Consider the following 17,271-nt stretch of genomic DNA (forward strand, 5'->3'; position numbering starts at 1 on the left):
ACTTAGAGCAAGACGTGGAGAAGGCTATAGTCAGCTACAAACAATTCATTAAAAAAAATATCCGCACAAACCTTGCATATATTAGCTATAGATTCTTAGACGCATGTCCCAGTGTGTCTTCTCTAAAGCATACATGTCTGGGAGATAGTAAACGATTTCAACCCCGTACACTGTTTGATGTTTTTCTGGAAGATAATCGTGTACATTTCATATACCACACAGTAGTCACAAGCTGCAGTTTTCTAGAACTTCCCAGAAGTCAATTTTGGGATAAAGCGGATGACATCGTTGAATTCATACAAACGAAAAAAGAAATTTCTTCAAGAAAAATGTATTTTGTTAACGAAACAATTGTACGCATTTGTGTGTCAGACTATATGGATCTTACAACAGCTGACTTGAACATTACATCGACTAACCAAACCCTTAAAATATTGCACATTTCAACAACAGGAGGATTGATCTCAGTTATCTGTACGGGAATATCCCTCACCTGTCTTCTGCTAACATTCATCACATATCTGCTGCTGCCTACATTGAGATCTGCTAGCGGCAAAAACATCATGGTGCTAATCGTGACTTTATTTTTAGCCCAAACATTTTATCAGTTTACACTGGAACATTCTGAAGACCAGACGACATGTCTCGTGTTTGGAGTGCTCATCCATTACACGTGGATGGCTGCTCTTTTCTCCATGAACGTCTGCACCATTGAGAGATTTTACATGCTTTGTTTTCCTTTGACGTCCCGCGCCTTTTTCTTGACCAAACGACCTTTCATCTTGGGCACGGCCTACACACTGCTAGCTCCACTTGCTGTGTGTGTTGTCAACATGGTGGCTAACTACGTCACAAGCGGACAGCTGGGATACGGCGGGGACTATGTCTGTTTCATCACGTCCAAAGTCTCAAGAATCGCGTCGTTTGCTGTCCCTGTGGCGATCATTGTCCTGGTCAACATTTCTCTGATGACCTTCACGGCCTGTAAACTACGTCGTGGCTCGTCCACGCAGCGCCAGTCCTCGGTACAGTTGAAGCTAGGTCTGGTTGCCATGGTGCGTCTGTCTATTATCACTGGTCTCATGTGGCTGCTGGCGTTTCTCTACGATGTATCCAGCAACATGTATGTGGACTACGTCATCACGGCTCTGATTGGTCTACACGGCGTTTTCCTGTTCTACAGCCTCGTTGTAAACAAAAGAGTCGCTCAACTATTTTTAGATCTGTGTCACACAAGACAGCAATCAGCCCATCATGTGCGACAGGAACCGACACCGTCTGCTATTTCGGGTATTCCCACAACAAGCACTGACTGCAATAGTGGTAAAACCTCAAGCATCACAAGCGAGAGCAACATGTAAATGACGTGGTAGGATTAACTTTTTAAAACATGGTAGTTAATATAAAGTGTTAACACATGTGTTTGCTTCATGATTTGATTTTCTCCGTATGATACAGGCCAACTGCTGTTGTTTGATACTTGCCATCAATATATGAGACTATCTGTTGTATGACCACAGACATAATTATATTAGACCAGCTATTTATTAACCATAGACGCACTTATATGACCACAAAGCGAGTGACAGTCTGACATCAGCCTTTAATTTCAGTTTCTTGTTGTTTTTTTAAACTCACGCGATGAAGTCATGTTTGAGTTGTTTGACAACGCTAAGTCTCTTGTTTAGTGTTCCAATGGAAGTTAAAAACTTGACTCAGAAGATCAATAACCAAATTGCTTTATTGGTATTTGATTTTAATATTCAAATATATTGTAAATTTGAAAGCTCGGATTTTAGTGCCTTAATAATATTTAGTTTATTATATTTTTATATAATTGTTTATTATACTCTCTTATAAGTAGCTTTTATTTTACTTGCTTTCTCTGTCTTTTGTTTAACTTTTGTGTTATGCGTCGAAACTTGAGAGCGAAATCTTGACGATTGCAAACAATTTTTCTAAATTCAAGTTTTTTCTGTAAAGTACTATTTTTCGTGCTATTATATAAACATCGTTTGTGTTCATTTGATGCGCAGTTTTAGTAATGCAATTCTATTGTATTTAAAAATAATTTTTTTAAAAATAATTAAGAAAAAACGTTTTAAAACAAAACTTTTATAAAAATTATGCACTATAAAGGAAATAATAAATGATGCACTTTAAAGAATATTATTCATTTTCTTATTTTTATTGCACACTTATATAAAAGCTTGTCATTAAATCTTTTTTATGGTTTTTACAAGCTTTTATTTAACTCACTTCCTCGTCTGTCGCCAGTCGTCAGTCTAGACCGAAACGCAGGAGTGAAAATTCGGACAGTTCTACTTGACCGATACGATTCAAAGTTGGCACGTGGGTCAAGACATGAAGACAATGCAATCTGAAACTAAATTTGACTTAATTGGATGCCTAATTAATTTTTTATGAATTAATTAAAATTTGGACCGAATTATTAGGCATGTCTAGCCAACCACACCACACGCGTCATCACGTTCAATAGCTGCGCCATCACGGTACGTGCAATAGCTGCGCCATCACGTTCAGTAGGCGCGCAATGGTTTTTAGTCATGTAACTCTATTGTAAATAAAACATGTAAAGTACTGAAAAAAAATTCATAAAAAACGTTTTAATATCAAGCTTTTATGTAATAATGCACTAAAAAGTAGAAAATAAATTATAGACTACTATTTAAATTACTATAAAGAAAAGCATGGGTCTCTTCTCAAATATTAGTAAAGGTATCCAATCGGTACTAAAGTGACCCACGCTTTTCTTTATAGTAATTTAAATAGTAGTCTATAATTTATTTTCTACTTTTTAGTGCATTATTACATAAAAGCTTGGTATTAAAACGTTTTTTATGAATTTTTTTTAATAAATCTTTTTACAAGCTATAATTTAACTTGCTTTTTATTGTCTGTCGTGCTTTTGCTTTTTGTCGACATGGGTCGAAATAGGGGTCCTAGGCGCTTCGACCACAGGTGCTTTAACCATAGGGGGTTTGACCTTAGGGGGTTTGACCATAGGGGGTTTGACCACAGCGGAGCTTTGACCATAGGGGGTTTGACCATAGGGGGTTTGACAACAACGGGACTTTGACCACAGATTGGCTTTGACCATAGGGGGTTTGACCACAGCGGGGCTTTGACCACAAAGGGGCTTTGACCACAGAAAGGGAGGGGGGCATAATTTATAGATTTTAAAATAGAAATAATAAACTGCTATTTTAATTTATGATACAATTAATACCATTTTTACATGTTTCCTGAAAGTACATTAATAGAAATTAACATCTACTAAAAAAGTCAATAACGATATTTAATAAAGGCTGGTGCTAGACATCATAGATTTATTTTAAATATAAACGGAACACAAATAATGCGACATATAACACGTTTAACAAATAATGTAGATGTACCAGCTACGCCTCTGCTGTCAAGGATCCGTTCGCCCGCCACATACATACAGAGCCACATAATCCGTTTGAGCTCTAGCGTGCGCGGTCTCAGAAGAAAGTCTACAATACCAATTAGTGTGAACTGTCTTCTGACATAGATACAGGTAACTCTACTTTTTAATCAGTTGATTGATTTATTACAGCTTTAACCACAAGGCAGCTCAATTGAAAGACGTGGAGCATCATCATTTGGCAAAATAGATTTTCTATATGATCACACGATGATTTGCCGCAGCTATTTATATTGTAACTTGCGTTAAATTCATTATCCCATGCCTTTTCTCACTAAAGATAAGACAAATAGTATAGCGTATACAATTTTTCAAGTGGAGAGAAAAGGATTAAGTGCTAGCGGTGGCTTGAGCTCAGCACTAAAGCCTCGGAGTTCGTCAGTGCTTTTAGAGTTTCTTTTAGGTATCTCTCTCTCTGTGTGGGAGGAGGAGGGGGGTATGTTGCGCTTACAGAATCTTTCAGGCATCTGTCTTTGGTGGGTTAAAGCTGAGATTTTATTTTATTTTCAAATATTACAGACGTGTGTTAAAAACAAAAATAAAAATTTAATGCAAAAATTTTGTGAGAAAAATACATTTATAAAAGTGTCATTTAAAGTTATTTTACTGACTAATTAGAAGTAAAATGAGTACATGTAAAAGGCTTTAAAACAAAACAGAACACTCTATTTTAATTATGAATTTCTTAATTAGCCCAGCACTGGGATAACATTAAATAAACCATGTGATCTCCCCTAAACTTTCTCGAATTTTCTGATATGAAACAACAGGGGATGGCAACTCGGGAAATAGACATGGTTTTTACAAGCTTTTATTTAACTCACTTCCTCTGTCGTAAGTCGTCAGTCGTAAGTCGTCAGTCTAGATCGAAACGCTTGAGTGAAAATTCGGACAGTTCTACTTGACCGATACGATTCACAGTGAACGTGATGTTCAGTAGGCGCGCAATGGTTTTTAGTCATGTAACTCTATTGTAAATAAAACATGCAAAGTACTGAAAAAAAATTCATAAAAAACGTTTTAATAACAAGCTTTTATGTAATAATGCACTCAAAAGTAGAAAATAAATTATACACTACTATTTAAATAACTATAAAGAAAAGCGTGGGTGTCTTCCTTAACATTAGTAAAGGTATCCAATAGATACTAAAGTGACCCACGCTTTTCTTTCTAGTTATTTAAATAGTAGTCTATAATTTATTTTCTACTTTTTAGTGCATTATTACATAAAAGCTTGTTATTAAAACGTTTTTTATGAAATTTTTAATCCATTTTAAACACTAAACTTTTTAAAATAAAATAATTTGTCGTAGAAAAAAATAATAGCATACCAAGCGAATGCAACATAAAATGTGCATAATAGTGCAGAATATTATTAGTACCTTATGAATTCACATGCGTTTTTTTTTTTGAGAAATTGGAAATAGCAAACATTACTACTTCCAATCAACGGAAATAACTCAAAATTTAATAGTAGGCAGAAAATTAGATACATTACTTACGTGTGAAATTTCATTTATCTAACTTTAATAGTACTTACGTTATAGGCTTTTGAAAATTTCAAAGTAGAAAAAGTTCCATTTCCGGTTATTGGAAATCGCTCAAAAGAAGATACGGATCTACGATTTTGATATAATACTTATATATGAAATTTCATCAACCTAGCTGTAATGGTACTCAAATTAACGTGTTTACTTATATATACACACACAGACATACGGATAAGATTGCAAAACTATGTTTTTCCGACTCAGGGAGCTGTAAAACGTCAAGATTTGCAAAAATCTAGATTTCTGTTTTTTGCACGATTACAAGATTTTCTCTATACTTCGCATATACGAGAAAGTAAAAAGGAAGGAACAATCAAAGCATAGGTGCATAAAAGTATATAGGCTTAACAACAACAGCAAAATAATACGTTTTTAAATAATTTGATCAACCTGATTAAAGATGATCATAAATAAAATAGTGAATGAAAAGTAAAAAAATAGTGAACATAAAATAATTAAGAAATCAAGCATTTCAACAAAGGATTCAACAAAGGTACCTTCATGTTTTATAGTACTTACAGTAAAATTTAAATGTGTGTAAAATACAACACGATTTTCTTTTATTTCATTGTATAGAGATTAAATATTTCAACGAATATAACTAAAATCATATCATCATTATTTCAAACCAACAAAAAATACAAAATACCCTTAAACTTTGGACAAATAGACATAGTTTACAGAAACACTTATAAGTACATTTACCCTTACAATAGCTTTTTTTTCTGAACGTTTGTCGCATTAGGGAATTAGAAAAAAAACTGTCTAAAATTGCCCCTACCAGTTTACATTGAATAAACTATAAAACAAACTTATGTTCCTTTATATTATTGCTATATGGGTAACACTTGGTGATTTTGACATAGTAAGACTCTCATTTCAGTGAAATATCTCTTTTTTTTTAATTTGACATTTTTTTTCAACTTAACTTAGGTTCTGTAATATTGATTTGTGTTTTAGTCAAAATGTTACTTCTGACTTTCTCCAGGAATTCTGTCATAACCTGCCATTGTATAAATAAGCAAAAATAATCAGCTATTTGAACATGTTATTCATCTTAAAATTTTATTTGAAATTATTTCACAGGCACAAATTTAAAACAAATATCTCTTTATATGAACACAACAAGCTACTAAAAGGTATGCTTACCTGTGTATAAAACTTCATCAATTTCTTCATACTCTGAAATATTACATTATATTTGGACATAATAATATCATGAATTTCAGGTTATATTTTATTAATCAGAATATTTTCAGACTATTATTTTTAGATATTATGCCTTGTTTAGTCTTCTTTAGTAGAATATATTTTAGCAGCCTCACTTGGTATAAATATGGTAATAACTAACATGCAGGCTTTCATGGAAATTAGATATGTCATGAGTGTTAATAGTGAGGATGACATGTTTAACCCTCCACCCAAAAATAAGAATGTGATCGCAAAATTCAGATATAATTTGGATGATTATCTTAATATATTTTAAGCCAAAAGCTCATATCTAGTTAAAATAAATTGCTAGTTAATCAGGTTAAAAAAAGTAATAGAATGTCAACAATGTGCTATGACCCACATTTTATATAACAAATACACAACTTAAAAATGTAGAATACATACCATTGATCATATAGTAGTTAGAGTCTGCTTCCTCATCTAAAATAGATACCAATTTCAAAATGAATTGTATAAAACATAATTAAAACTATTCACAAGTATATTGTAGTGTCCCATTACATGATACATACGTGTGTTAAATTGCCTTTTAATTAAAGTTATAATAATACTAATTTGCATTTCAGATTTCTGTGTGTTTACACTTTAGCAGTAGTATTAGCATTTTCTCACCATCTTGTACCTGGCGACCAACTCCAAAATTCACATAGGATGTTTCTTCCCCCATTAGCACACACAGTAAACACTCATGAATGAATTTATATTGATGCTGTAAAAAAAACAAAATGTTTATGCTAATTACACTATACAAGTTTTTACATAAACAAAACAATAGACACTAGTTGTAAAATTAATTAAATATATACACATCCATAAATAAGAAACGGTAGTTTAAGAAACTTTTTTTAGCAATGAATAGAAATAAATAATATATCTATTAGTAATGTTTTACGTAACCTTCATTTAAAGCAGTAGGCTATACAAGTAAAATGGTTTTTTTTTTAAATTTTAATTTCATCCAATGATCTTTCGACAAAGTCTAAACTAATTCTTTTAATGGAGTTAAATAATAGCATATGAAATAGTTTGGGTAATCTATCGTTTTGGGTACGTAAAATCGCCCGCGGCTATTAATGTACGAAAACGTTACCTCATTGTCAAGGCTTTAATAGAAGTATATTGTCATATGTTTGTGTCAAATATTATAGATAAATGAATAATAAACCTAAATCAATGGCTAAATATGACGATATAGGCCAGAAATTAACTTTAAACAGCAGTGTCTGAGAGCAAGATTTGCTATATAAACAGCAGCCATTTGTAAAATAGAGTGGCTTCCCCCTGAATCTGGCGCTAAAAGCTTATAAAAATAAAACTTAAACAAGATGGCTGCTATAGTAAATGAGCATGGTTGCATCTGTTGGAAACATCGCTAGTCTTCATTTATTACGGAAAAGTTTTAATTCACTTGTTTAAAAACAGGTACATAAATGAAGCAAGGAAACATTTTTGTATTTTAAAAAACATAAATCCTCCTCAAAATGTGAAATAATTATTAAAATTTAAGGATTCACCTGGTTTTCACATTACAAGTCGCGGGCGATTTTACGTACCCAAAACGATAGATTACCATAGTTTGCTTACCACATTTTGCAGCATTAATTTTCTCTGTTTATGAAGTTTATAAACAAGTTCAGTGACACTGATTTCATCTTTTTGTTTAATCAGCTGTAGAATGTGATCAACTGCAATAAAAACTCCTGACCTTCCTGTACCAGAGCTGCAAATTTTTAAAGTTTCAAAATGCTTTTTATTAATTTTATTTTAAGCCATTTACATATTCATTATGGCAACATTAAAAACGCAATTAGGGTCTATTTTTTAAAAAGGAGGCCAAATGTAGCAAGAAGATCTTACTTTGCAACTAAAATTATTTTAACAGATAAAACAATTTTTTTAAATTTAGAAATAACTGGTTTAAATAAGAAATAAAATAGGATTATTTCTTTTCTAATCGATACAGCATGGCAGAGACAATAATTTCCCTCAAGTAGAGAAAGAGTTCCTGGTTATTATTAACTTTTTTTGCTGGTAGCTCATCAGTACTAATTCAATCTGAAAATTTATCAAACTGTAACCAATGAAAGAAAATGGACACTTATGTCAAACTATTACCTATTATGACTGTATAATTGAAACATTATGTTTATAAAATCAAATAACTTCGATTAAAAAAACTTATAAAAAAACACCCAATAGCAAGAAGCAAAGGATAAAATACATTTAAATAAATTGATGCATTTTTACCTGCAGTGAACAACAATTGGACTAGAGACTTGTCGCAACTTTTCTCTCACTGTCCTCACAAAATGGATCAGAGAAACTGGTGAATACGGGATTTCGTGTTTGGTCCATATAGTGTAGCAAAAGTGGAGAATCTTTTTGTACTTTTTCCCCTAGGTCATCAGAAATTATTTTCTTAGAGTATTAGATAAAAATTCTTGACAGAAATAAAGCAATAGAACATAATTTTTGTATTTTAAAACCTGAATGGTTAATTTTCTGTTTAAATGAAAATATGAAGACCTTCTATGCCTTTTTTAAAAAGTATATCGGTGATCCAGATTGGCAGGCAATAAAAATAAATAATGTTTTAGCTAAAACATGGCTGATATTAGCATGGAGATAAAATTAAAGTAAATATTTTGATAATTTTTACTGTTATTTATAAAATAGTAATAATATTTAAGGTTCAAATCAATCAATAATTAGAACATAGGTCTACTCAGAGGCGTAACAAGGGGGGGGGGGGCGGGGGATGCGGACCGCACCGGGTGATACCATTTAGGGGTGGTGACACCAAGGCAAAAAATCGCAAAATATATAGAGAAAAACTTGAGGGGGGGTGCAAACCGAAAGTTTGAGGGGGGGGGGGGTGCAAATCAAAAACTTGAGGAGGGGGGGTGCAAATCAAAAGTTTGAGGGTTGGTGCAAATCGAAAATATAAGGGGGGGGGAGCAAATCGAAAATTTTTCCCCGGGAAGGGTCGCTACGCCTCTGGGGAGAGGGGGTGACACCATTAAGTGACACCCGACCTCGCTACGCCACTGGGTCTACTATAAGAACATTTTTTGATGGACCTTAGTTATTTACCACGACAATGTTATATAACTTTAAAATTCTTTTAAAAGATAATTAAAATGTAGGCCCATTTAGTGCACTCTATACACAAGTAAGAGAGGAGACACATGTATTAATTTTTAATTTACTTTTTAAAATTTCAATTTATCTCATTAAATGTCGGATTTATTTTTCAACTATGTATTCTGCTTTTTTAAAATAATATTTTGAAATCCATTAAAAGAATGTTTGCTTACTTTAGAAATTTTAAGTTTTGTGATAGTCCATTCTGGCATTTTGATTTCATGTAAGCTAACTATCCAAAGTTCGCCACACTTCTGAGCAACAGAATATAAGGGCCAATATTGGTCGCATTTTTCCTGAAAAATGGCATTTTCAGGTTTAGATTTAGATTATTTTCTAAATTATTTTTTTATTATTAATAATTAAATATTGTAAAAAATTTAAAACAACACGAAATTTCGTCAGGATTAAGTATTTACCACCCCTTTCTCAATACAGCGTGTCAACATAACAATATTTCGACAGTTCTTTTCCCAAATCATTCTCCAGAAATCATCTCGTGTTGAAGATAGAGGCCCTTGTGTGGCTATATATTCTTCATCTGAGTTGTAACCCTGAAATTACAAACAGTAACAAACCCTGTAAAAGTCAACTAGTTGACTACAATTTTTTTTATACCAATTCATGCTATGTGTATACTTGAGGTTTCACCTTCTAACTATGCTATTAAAAGGATGATGGTGTAGATTCTTGTAATGGGTTCGTTCTACAGTATAATTATAATCAATCACCAATGGTCATCCACGCAATGAATCCAGAGATATATTTCAAGTGACACATTTTATAATTTTGACAACAGAACAAATATGTGGACTTGTAAGCCTTACATTAATAATGACAACTCCTTGACACACCATTCCACTTCACCATGGACAAAAACTGATTAACACTTACACTATATCTTTACAAATGTTTACCAAAACATCACTTCCTTTTAATTGAGAAACTTTCAAATCATCCGTCTATCAGCAACCAACTTACACACATACATTACAACAGTCTTTTTTAAACTATGCATACATTAGTTCGCCAGTTATTAATATCTTCTAGCCAAACTTAATTGCATTTTCCATTTTCTTACTGTCTCATTGAACATAGAAAAACTCATTAACAATTAATAAAGAATCATCTGTAGACCTAGTGATCCATTGGGCCGATAAAGTAGAGTTCATCTGTTTCTTGACCTCTGCATATGAAGGGAAGTCGTGGTCAGCACTTTGCTCAGCCGCATTTACTTTCCCTAACATAAGTTAGGTACCCATCAGAGCAGGGTGGACTCAGGGACGTTCTTTTGACATGGACCCGGATTACAACTCTAGAATTTTTGGTTAGCAGCCTAGAGCTCTACCGCTTAAGCCACAACATCAAAATCTGTTGTTTATGTCAGCATATCTCAGTTCTGTATGGCATGTGATAGCTAATTTATAAAGGATACTATAGTAACTGCTATATAATTAAGTATGGAGAGTTGAAAACTCACATCTACCATTAGCCATAGAAAAAAGAATGTATGAACATTATCTCCCATAAGTGTCAATTATCAACAAGTCATTATTGAAGTCATGCAAGATGAAATCACTTGTCTTACTGGCACGTAGTTAGCATTGATATAATCTGATCCTTCCTCGTTTTCTCTTGCTATAAGTTGAACACGCGAATGGTCATAAGGCAAAATGTTAGTGAAGCGATTTTTTGGTCTGTTGGGTGGAAATTCTGCAGCCGTACAGGGCTGATCACGTCCCACTTCTTTTACGTCCTGGTCAAGACATGAAACAGTAAATTTGCTAGTCAAGAAACTACATGACAGTGAAATTTCAATTCACTCTTGAGAAGAAACAAGATAAATACCTCATATTCTTCAGCGTATTTAAAATCTGAGTCGGATTCCATTTCCTTCACATGGAATGGAAAGTCAGATAGTTTCACAAGACGGCTAGTCATTGAAAGAAATAATTAAACCTAAACGTTACAGTAAGTTAGGTGTGTTACTACAAAATACAATTTCAACAGTTCCATTTTATTAAGTGTGTGTTGCTACAAATAAAACCCTAATATAATCAATATTTCATTCAGTAATCCTGTTTGTTGATACGAATAAAAAGTTTAAATATATTTATACCTTAATTTTGCAAGTGCGTTGTGCTCCCATGACGATTGAGGTGCTGAATGTTTAGAGGCTTTCTTTGGACGGTTTCTCCATTTAAGGAACAAAATGACAGCCACAGCAATGAGAATGAGAATAATGAAGGCACCAATGACGCCTCCTATAGTGGAAGCTACACTGTTGGACTGACTTTCAGCTGGTGAGATTTAGAAATACATTCTTGAATCATAAGACAGAAAATAAAGCAGATTAAATACATGTCTATATTAGAGACATCTAATACAATTTCAAACACCAGATGTTTGACAGATCTAGAGATTCATTATGTGTTTGCCACATGAATACTGAAAATAAAAATTAAATAATTCCATGGCTAAAAAATCGAAAAACAAAGTCAGAGATAGCAAGATCTTATGGTAAAAGGCAAAGCTTCATTGAGAAAAGCAACAATTAAGATATAATGCTATAATACACATAAACAAAAGCTTAAAGTTATGTAATTTGATATATATATATATAAGAGAAAGATGTATTTTATACAGGCTACTTACTTTAAGTGTAGGTAAAAGAGTAGATGAATCCCCAAACCATTTATAATAAAATTAAAATGCAGTTATAAAAATACCTTGTTTTTAAGGATGCCATTTTGCCAGTAGAATAGCTTGTCATTTCTCAGTTTTATTTAAATTGATTAATTTACTTATTTAGTGTGTTAAGCCTTATTTCAATTTCTACACACTAATTGTTAAAGTAGTTTAACTTAAGAGATTTGAGATGTTTTTATATGATAATCATAAGAGTTCTTTAAACATCATTATTGTTGAAATCTTTTATGGTAACTTAGTACTTAACCTAATAGTGCATTGAACCCTATATATTGAGACAATTATAACATAAAAAAGCAATCTGGACCAAATTTACCAGAAAAATGAAAATATATAGATCTATATATTTCTAATTAAACAACATCAAATCATGGTGTCAAATTAAGTATAGAGCTATTATCACCCAAGCCTTCAATAATTTAAATTAAACATCATTAAAAACAAAAAAGAGAACCACATCTCCTTAAATCATGGCTCAGAGGTTTTTTGTTAATACAGCCACTAGCATCTTAATATATAAAAGCCCATGTGCACACTTCTCTCTCTCTCTCTCTCTCTCTCTCTCTCTCTCTCTCTCTCTCTCTCTGTCCGCAAGTTTTTTTATACGAAGAACTTAAAGATACGGACTTTTGTTGAAAATAATATGGTGAGTTTTATAAATGTATAAACTAAATTTTATTTAAAGAAGGAAAATAAAAATTAAGGCATATTCGAATGTAATTATGCAAATGAAAAAGCGTTTATTGTTGTGAAAATACTCAATAAACAGTGACGCCAAATGTTTAAACTACGCAAAGAACACAAAACTAATGGCGTCATCTTCCAATTTTAGAATATAAAGAAATGAAATAAACAAATTACTTTTTAAAAAAACAGAAATACCATTGAACAGCTGGGTTTTTAAAGGAATCATTTAATTCTATTAATCAGTGTGTTCATTTAATATTGCGTTGTGTTGACTAATGATGTATATAATTTAGTTTTTCTAATAAGTATAGGTAGCTTATGTTACTTTAAATGTGCCAGATGTTTAGCTATTTGGTTATTTCTTTGCTTTGTCACTAATATCGTTCATTTTGTAGTAAAGAACATTGAGTTTTGACCAAAAACTATTTTATAAAATATTTTTCTCAAATATGTTTAACATTAAAAATATATAGCCTATAATTCACATGTAACGGGTACCGATGGTTAGTTATATTAGAAATGTTTCCAAATCTGCATTTAAAAATTTGAAGATTTGTTAACATTAGCAAATAAAACAACAGAGGATAGCACACCTGTTTTGATCATGTCTGAATAAGCTGTGTCATTATGTCCATGCTTGGTGTAGCCCCGCAGCTTGATGTAATACCCTGTGTTCTCAGACAGCTGGCCATTACAGAATACTTTCCCCTCACAATTCAACTCAGCTCCAACAACAAACAGGTGTCCAGCGTTTTCTGTTTCACGTTTTTTTCTTGTAGCAGTTCCACACGATGAGGATGAACTGAAGAAGTCTTTACATCTGTCAGATGAAAATATTTTGATAAATATGAGGAAATACTGAAGAAGTCGTTTCATCTCTGTAAGATGTCAACTCACTCAACCATGTAAACCCACTCCACCATGTCAACCACCATGCCAACCCACTCCACCATGTCAACCACCATGCCAACCCTCTTCATCCGTCAACCCACTCCACCATATCAACCCACTCCACCATGTCAACCTACTCCACCATGTCAACCCACTCCACCCTGTCAACCCACTCCACCATGTCAACCACCATGTCAACCCACTCCACCATGTCAACCCACTCCACCATGTCAACCCATTCCACCATGTCAACCACCATGCCAACCCACTCCACCATGTTAACCACCATGCCAACCCACTCCACCCTGTCAACACACTCCACCATATCAACCTATTCCACCATGTCAACCCACTCCACCATGTCAACCCACTCCACTCTGTCAACCCACTCCACCATGTCAACCCACTCTGCCATGTCAACCCACTCCACCATGTCAACCCACTCCACCATGTCAACCACCATGTCAACCCACTCCACCATGTCAACCCACTCCACCATGTCAACCACCATGTCAACCCACTCCACCATGTCAACCCACTCCACCATGTCAACCCATTCCACCATGTCAACCACCATGCCAACCCACTCCACCATGTTAACCACCACGCCAACCCACTCCACCCTGTCAACACACTCCACCATATCAACCTATTCCACCATGTCAACCCATTCCACCATGTCAACCACCATGCCAACCCACTCCACCATGTTAACCACCACGCCAACCCACTCCACCCTGTCAACCCACTCCACCATATCAACCTATTCCACCATGTCAACCCACTCCACCATGTCAACCCACTCCACTCTGTCAACCCACTCCACCATGTCAACCCACTCTGCCATGTCAACCCACTCCACCATGTCAACCCACTCCACCATGTCAACCACCATGTCAACCCACTCCACCATGTCAACCCACTCCACCATGTCAACCACCATGTCAACCCACTCCACCATGTCAACCCACTCCACCATGTCAACCCACTCCACCATGTCAACCCACTCCACCAAGTCAACCCACTCCACCATGTCAACCCACTCCACCATGTCAACCCACTCCACCATGTCAACCCACTCCACCCTGTCAGCTTACTCCAGCTTGTCAACCCACTCCACCATGCCAACCTACTTGGCCATGCAAACCCAATGAAAGTTCAACCAGTACCCACCTATTGATGGCCTTGTAAACTTTTTTTGTACTGTCCTTTCTAGCCTGGTCCCAAGTTGGCAAGTCATCATTGGTGTCATGTTCAGGTGAAAGCTCTGTTGATACAATCACTGAATACTCTCTGTAAGGACAGTTCAACAGGTGGATTATTAGACCAATTGTAATTTCAAAACACTCTCATATGATAGGACAGTTCAACGCTTGGATTATTAGAACTATTTCAATTTCAAAACACTCTCAAATGATACCCATAAAAATAACAAGATTTTAAAAACTGTTACAAAACATCTTTCAATAGGTGATGTCAAAAAACGTACATAATTTCTCCATTGGCGTCACTGAATGGGTTGATAAAATGTAGCTTGATCTGGTTTTCTGTCACAGGTCTCTGATCTTCTGGTGCTAGTTTAGGTTTGCTGCTCTCCAGTGTAAAGCTTTCTTTAAATACTGGGGCTAAAATATTTGTACACAACTCTTAATACACAAAATAAGCCAACTAAAAATGACTCTTCAAATGATTGTATATTTGTAATAAATGTTACTAGTGGGATTTTAAACTTAGAATATTCTTTACAACTTTTGTTTAAAATGATTATTATTTGTATAACTATAATATGCTAGTCTTGGTGTGAAGTAGTTTCACCATGATAAAAGATAAATATAAAACTAATCACCTTGTGTTTTTGTTTCATATTTTATCTCAGTTTCATTGCCCTTCTCCACAGTGTACGCTGATACCTGTAAATAAAAACGTGAACATGTTAGAGGAAGTAAAAAGATATATTTCAGTATACAAGAAAGTGTCAAGCAAATAATAAAATAAATAAAAGAATGAAAACACTGGCCTTAAAGTTGTACAATACATGAACCACACTGACCTTAAAGGTGTAAGATACTCCAGGTGTGAGATTTGCTATGGTGACTTCTATCATCAAAGATTCAGTGGGGAAAATCTAATTCAAATGAGAATGTTCATATGTTGACAGAGTAATAATGCATAGTATATTAGGTTTAAAAACAAAATTCTTATATTAGCATAAAAAATGAATTTAATTATTGATGTTACACAATTACTGTGGAATGTGAATTAAACTTTGCAATTAAAACATTGTGCAGTTACATTTGTATGCAATTTATCAAGCACTTAACCAATATATTCACCTCCTCTTGCTTATCATTATCCTTGGTATAACTGATCATGTATTTAGTAATGATTCCATTGGCTTCAACAGGTGGCTTCCATGTTAACTTGACTGTACGGAACACTGGTTCACTTACAGCTAAAGATACAACTGGACCAGGGGCTGTGGACAGTTTTTACAGATAGAGAACTGTAACAATCTATAGAATTTTTTATAGTATTCAATGTAACAGTATCACTCTATAGACTCTTTTATAGTATTTAATGTAACTGTATCACTCTATAGAATCTTTGATAGTATTTAATCTAACTGTATCACTCCATATAATCTTTGATAGTATTTAATGTAACAGTATCACTCTATAGACTCTTCGATAGTATTTAATACAACTGAATCACTCTATAGAATATTTGATAGAATTTAATACAACTGTATTAATTTATAGCCTCTTTCATAGCTTTTAGTATTAGACAAAAATTTGGGGGAAATGATTTCCTAGGTATCTAAAAATAGTAATATTTTTTCGCTCATTACAAATACAAAATGAAAAATAAAGGAAACATTTTTTAGATAAACTGAAGAGTGTCACAAACATAAATATATCCTAATGTTCCACTCACCAGATTGTAAGGTCCTAATGGAGTACATTTTTGCTACACTTTTGTAATGTCCATCCAAAGTTTCAGTCTGTGTATCCACAGTAAACATGTAGTCCTGATATGGTTTCAAGTCACTGATTGTCACATTAAATTTGCGATTCTGGAATCTCTGGACTGTCTTTTCTTTACAGCTTTGGTTGTTAGAGTCCATACATGTAATGATGTAATTAGCAGCACCATCTAGTTGTGGGCCTAGCTCTAAAGTTACACTTCGGGAGAATGGATATAGAGTGACAGGGACGGCAATAGGATCTGGTGACAGTGAAATAATTCTTATTTGAAGACATGCAACAACAAAAAATCAATTACATAAAATATAAAATAGTATAAGAAAAATTTTGATGAAGATAAACGGTAATATGGTATAATGGATTTTTATATGTGGTTAAAACTATCAGGTATGATCTGTAGTTACCAACATTACCAGGGATACAAATGATTGGGTAATACAAGCTCTAAATTAAGGCCAATCATTTTAGGCGACATCATATTTTTAACATGATTAATTACAAGTAGGCTGTAACAGTTGATGCATACAATTATCAGTGTGAACTTACTAGTTAGGATTTGTAGTATTTTGGGAGAGCTTGTTTCATCATTGCTGTTGGTCACTGC

General features: G+C 33.9%; 2 protein-coding genes across 2 annotated transcripts in view; one reads left to right on the top strand and one right to left on the bottom strand.

The window, feature by feature from the left end:
- The window catches only part of LOC131938400 (uncharacterized), a 5,614-nt gene extending 4,253 nt beyond the window's left edge, over nt 1–1,361 (top strand). Inside the window, exon 3 of the mRNA XM_059296404.1 lies at nt 1–1,361. This exon is cut by the window's left edge and continues 289 nt beyond it. Coding sequence (XP_059152387.1) covers nt 1–1,361 — 1,361 coding nt within the window.
- A 4,588-nt stretch (nt 1,362–5,949) lies between these two features.
- On the bottom strand, nt 5,950–16,902 carry LOC131938401 (tyrosine-protein phosphatase 10D-like). Its single transcript, XM_059296405.1, has 18 exons — nt 16,618–16,902; nt 16,017–16,159; nt 15,734–15,808; nt 15,530–15,593; nt 15,173–15,308; nt 14,857–14,976; nt 13,386–13,612; nt 11,516–11,696; nt 11,245–11,329; nt 10,985–11,152; nt 9,816–9,950; nt 9,570–9,692; nt 8,500–8,648; nt 7,837–7,972; nt 6,865–6,961; nt 6,637–6,672; nt 6,169–6,201; nt 5,950–6,022 (listed from the first exon to the last, which is right to left on the bottom strand). Exons 1-18 carry the CDS (start codon nt 16,805–16,807, stop codon nt 5,988–5,990), a joined length of 2,133 nt encoding a protein of 710 aa, XP_059152388.1. The 5' UTR covers nt 16,808–16,902; the 3' UTR covers nt 5,950–5,987.
- Between the last annotated feature and the right edge of the window lie 369 nt (nt 16,903–17,271).

Source organism: Physella acuta, unplaced genomic scaffold (assembly GCF_028476545.2).
Source record: "Physella acuta isolate Inbredline_101_S28 unplaced genomic scaffold, ASM2847654v3 ptg000243l, whole genome shotgun sequence".
NCBI classification, from domain to species: domain Eukaryota; kingdom Metazoa; phylum Mollusca; class Gastropoda; family Physidae; genus Physella; species Physella acuta.

Excerpts from the sequence above, each read along its gene's own strand:
- LOC131938401 (XM_059296405.1), bottom strand. The coding sequence starts at position 16,807 with ATGGACTCTAACAACCAAAGCTGTAAAGAAAAGACAGTCCAGAGATTC. Across the intron at positions 13,613-14,856 it reads GTTTACAAGGCCATCAATAG|ATGTAAAGACTTCTTCAGTT; the intron begins GTGGGTACTGGT and ends TTCATCTGACAG. Across the intron at positions 9,693-9,815 it reads GCTGTATTGAGAAAGGGGTG|GAAAAATGCGACCAATATTG; the intron begins GTAAATACTTAA and ends GCCATTTTTCAG.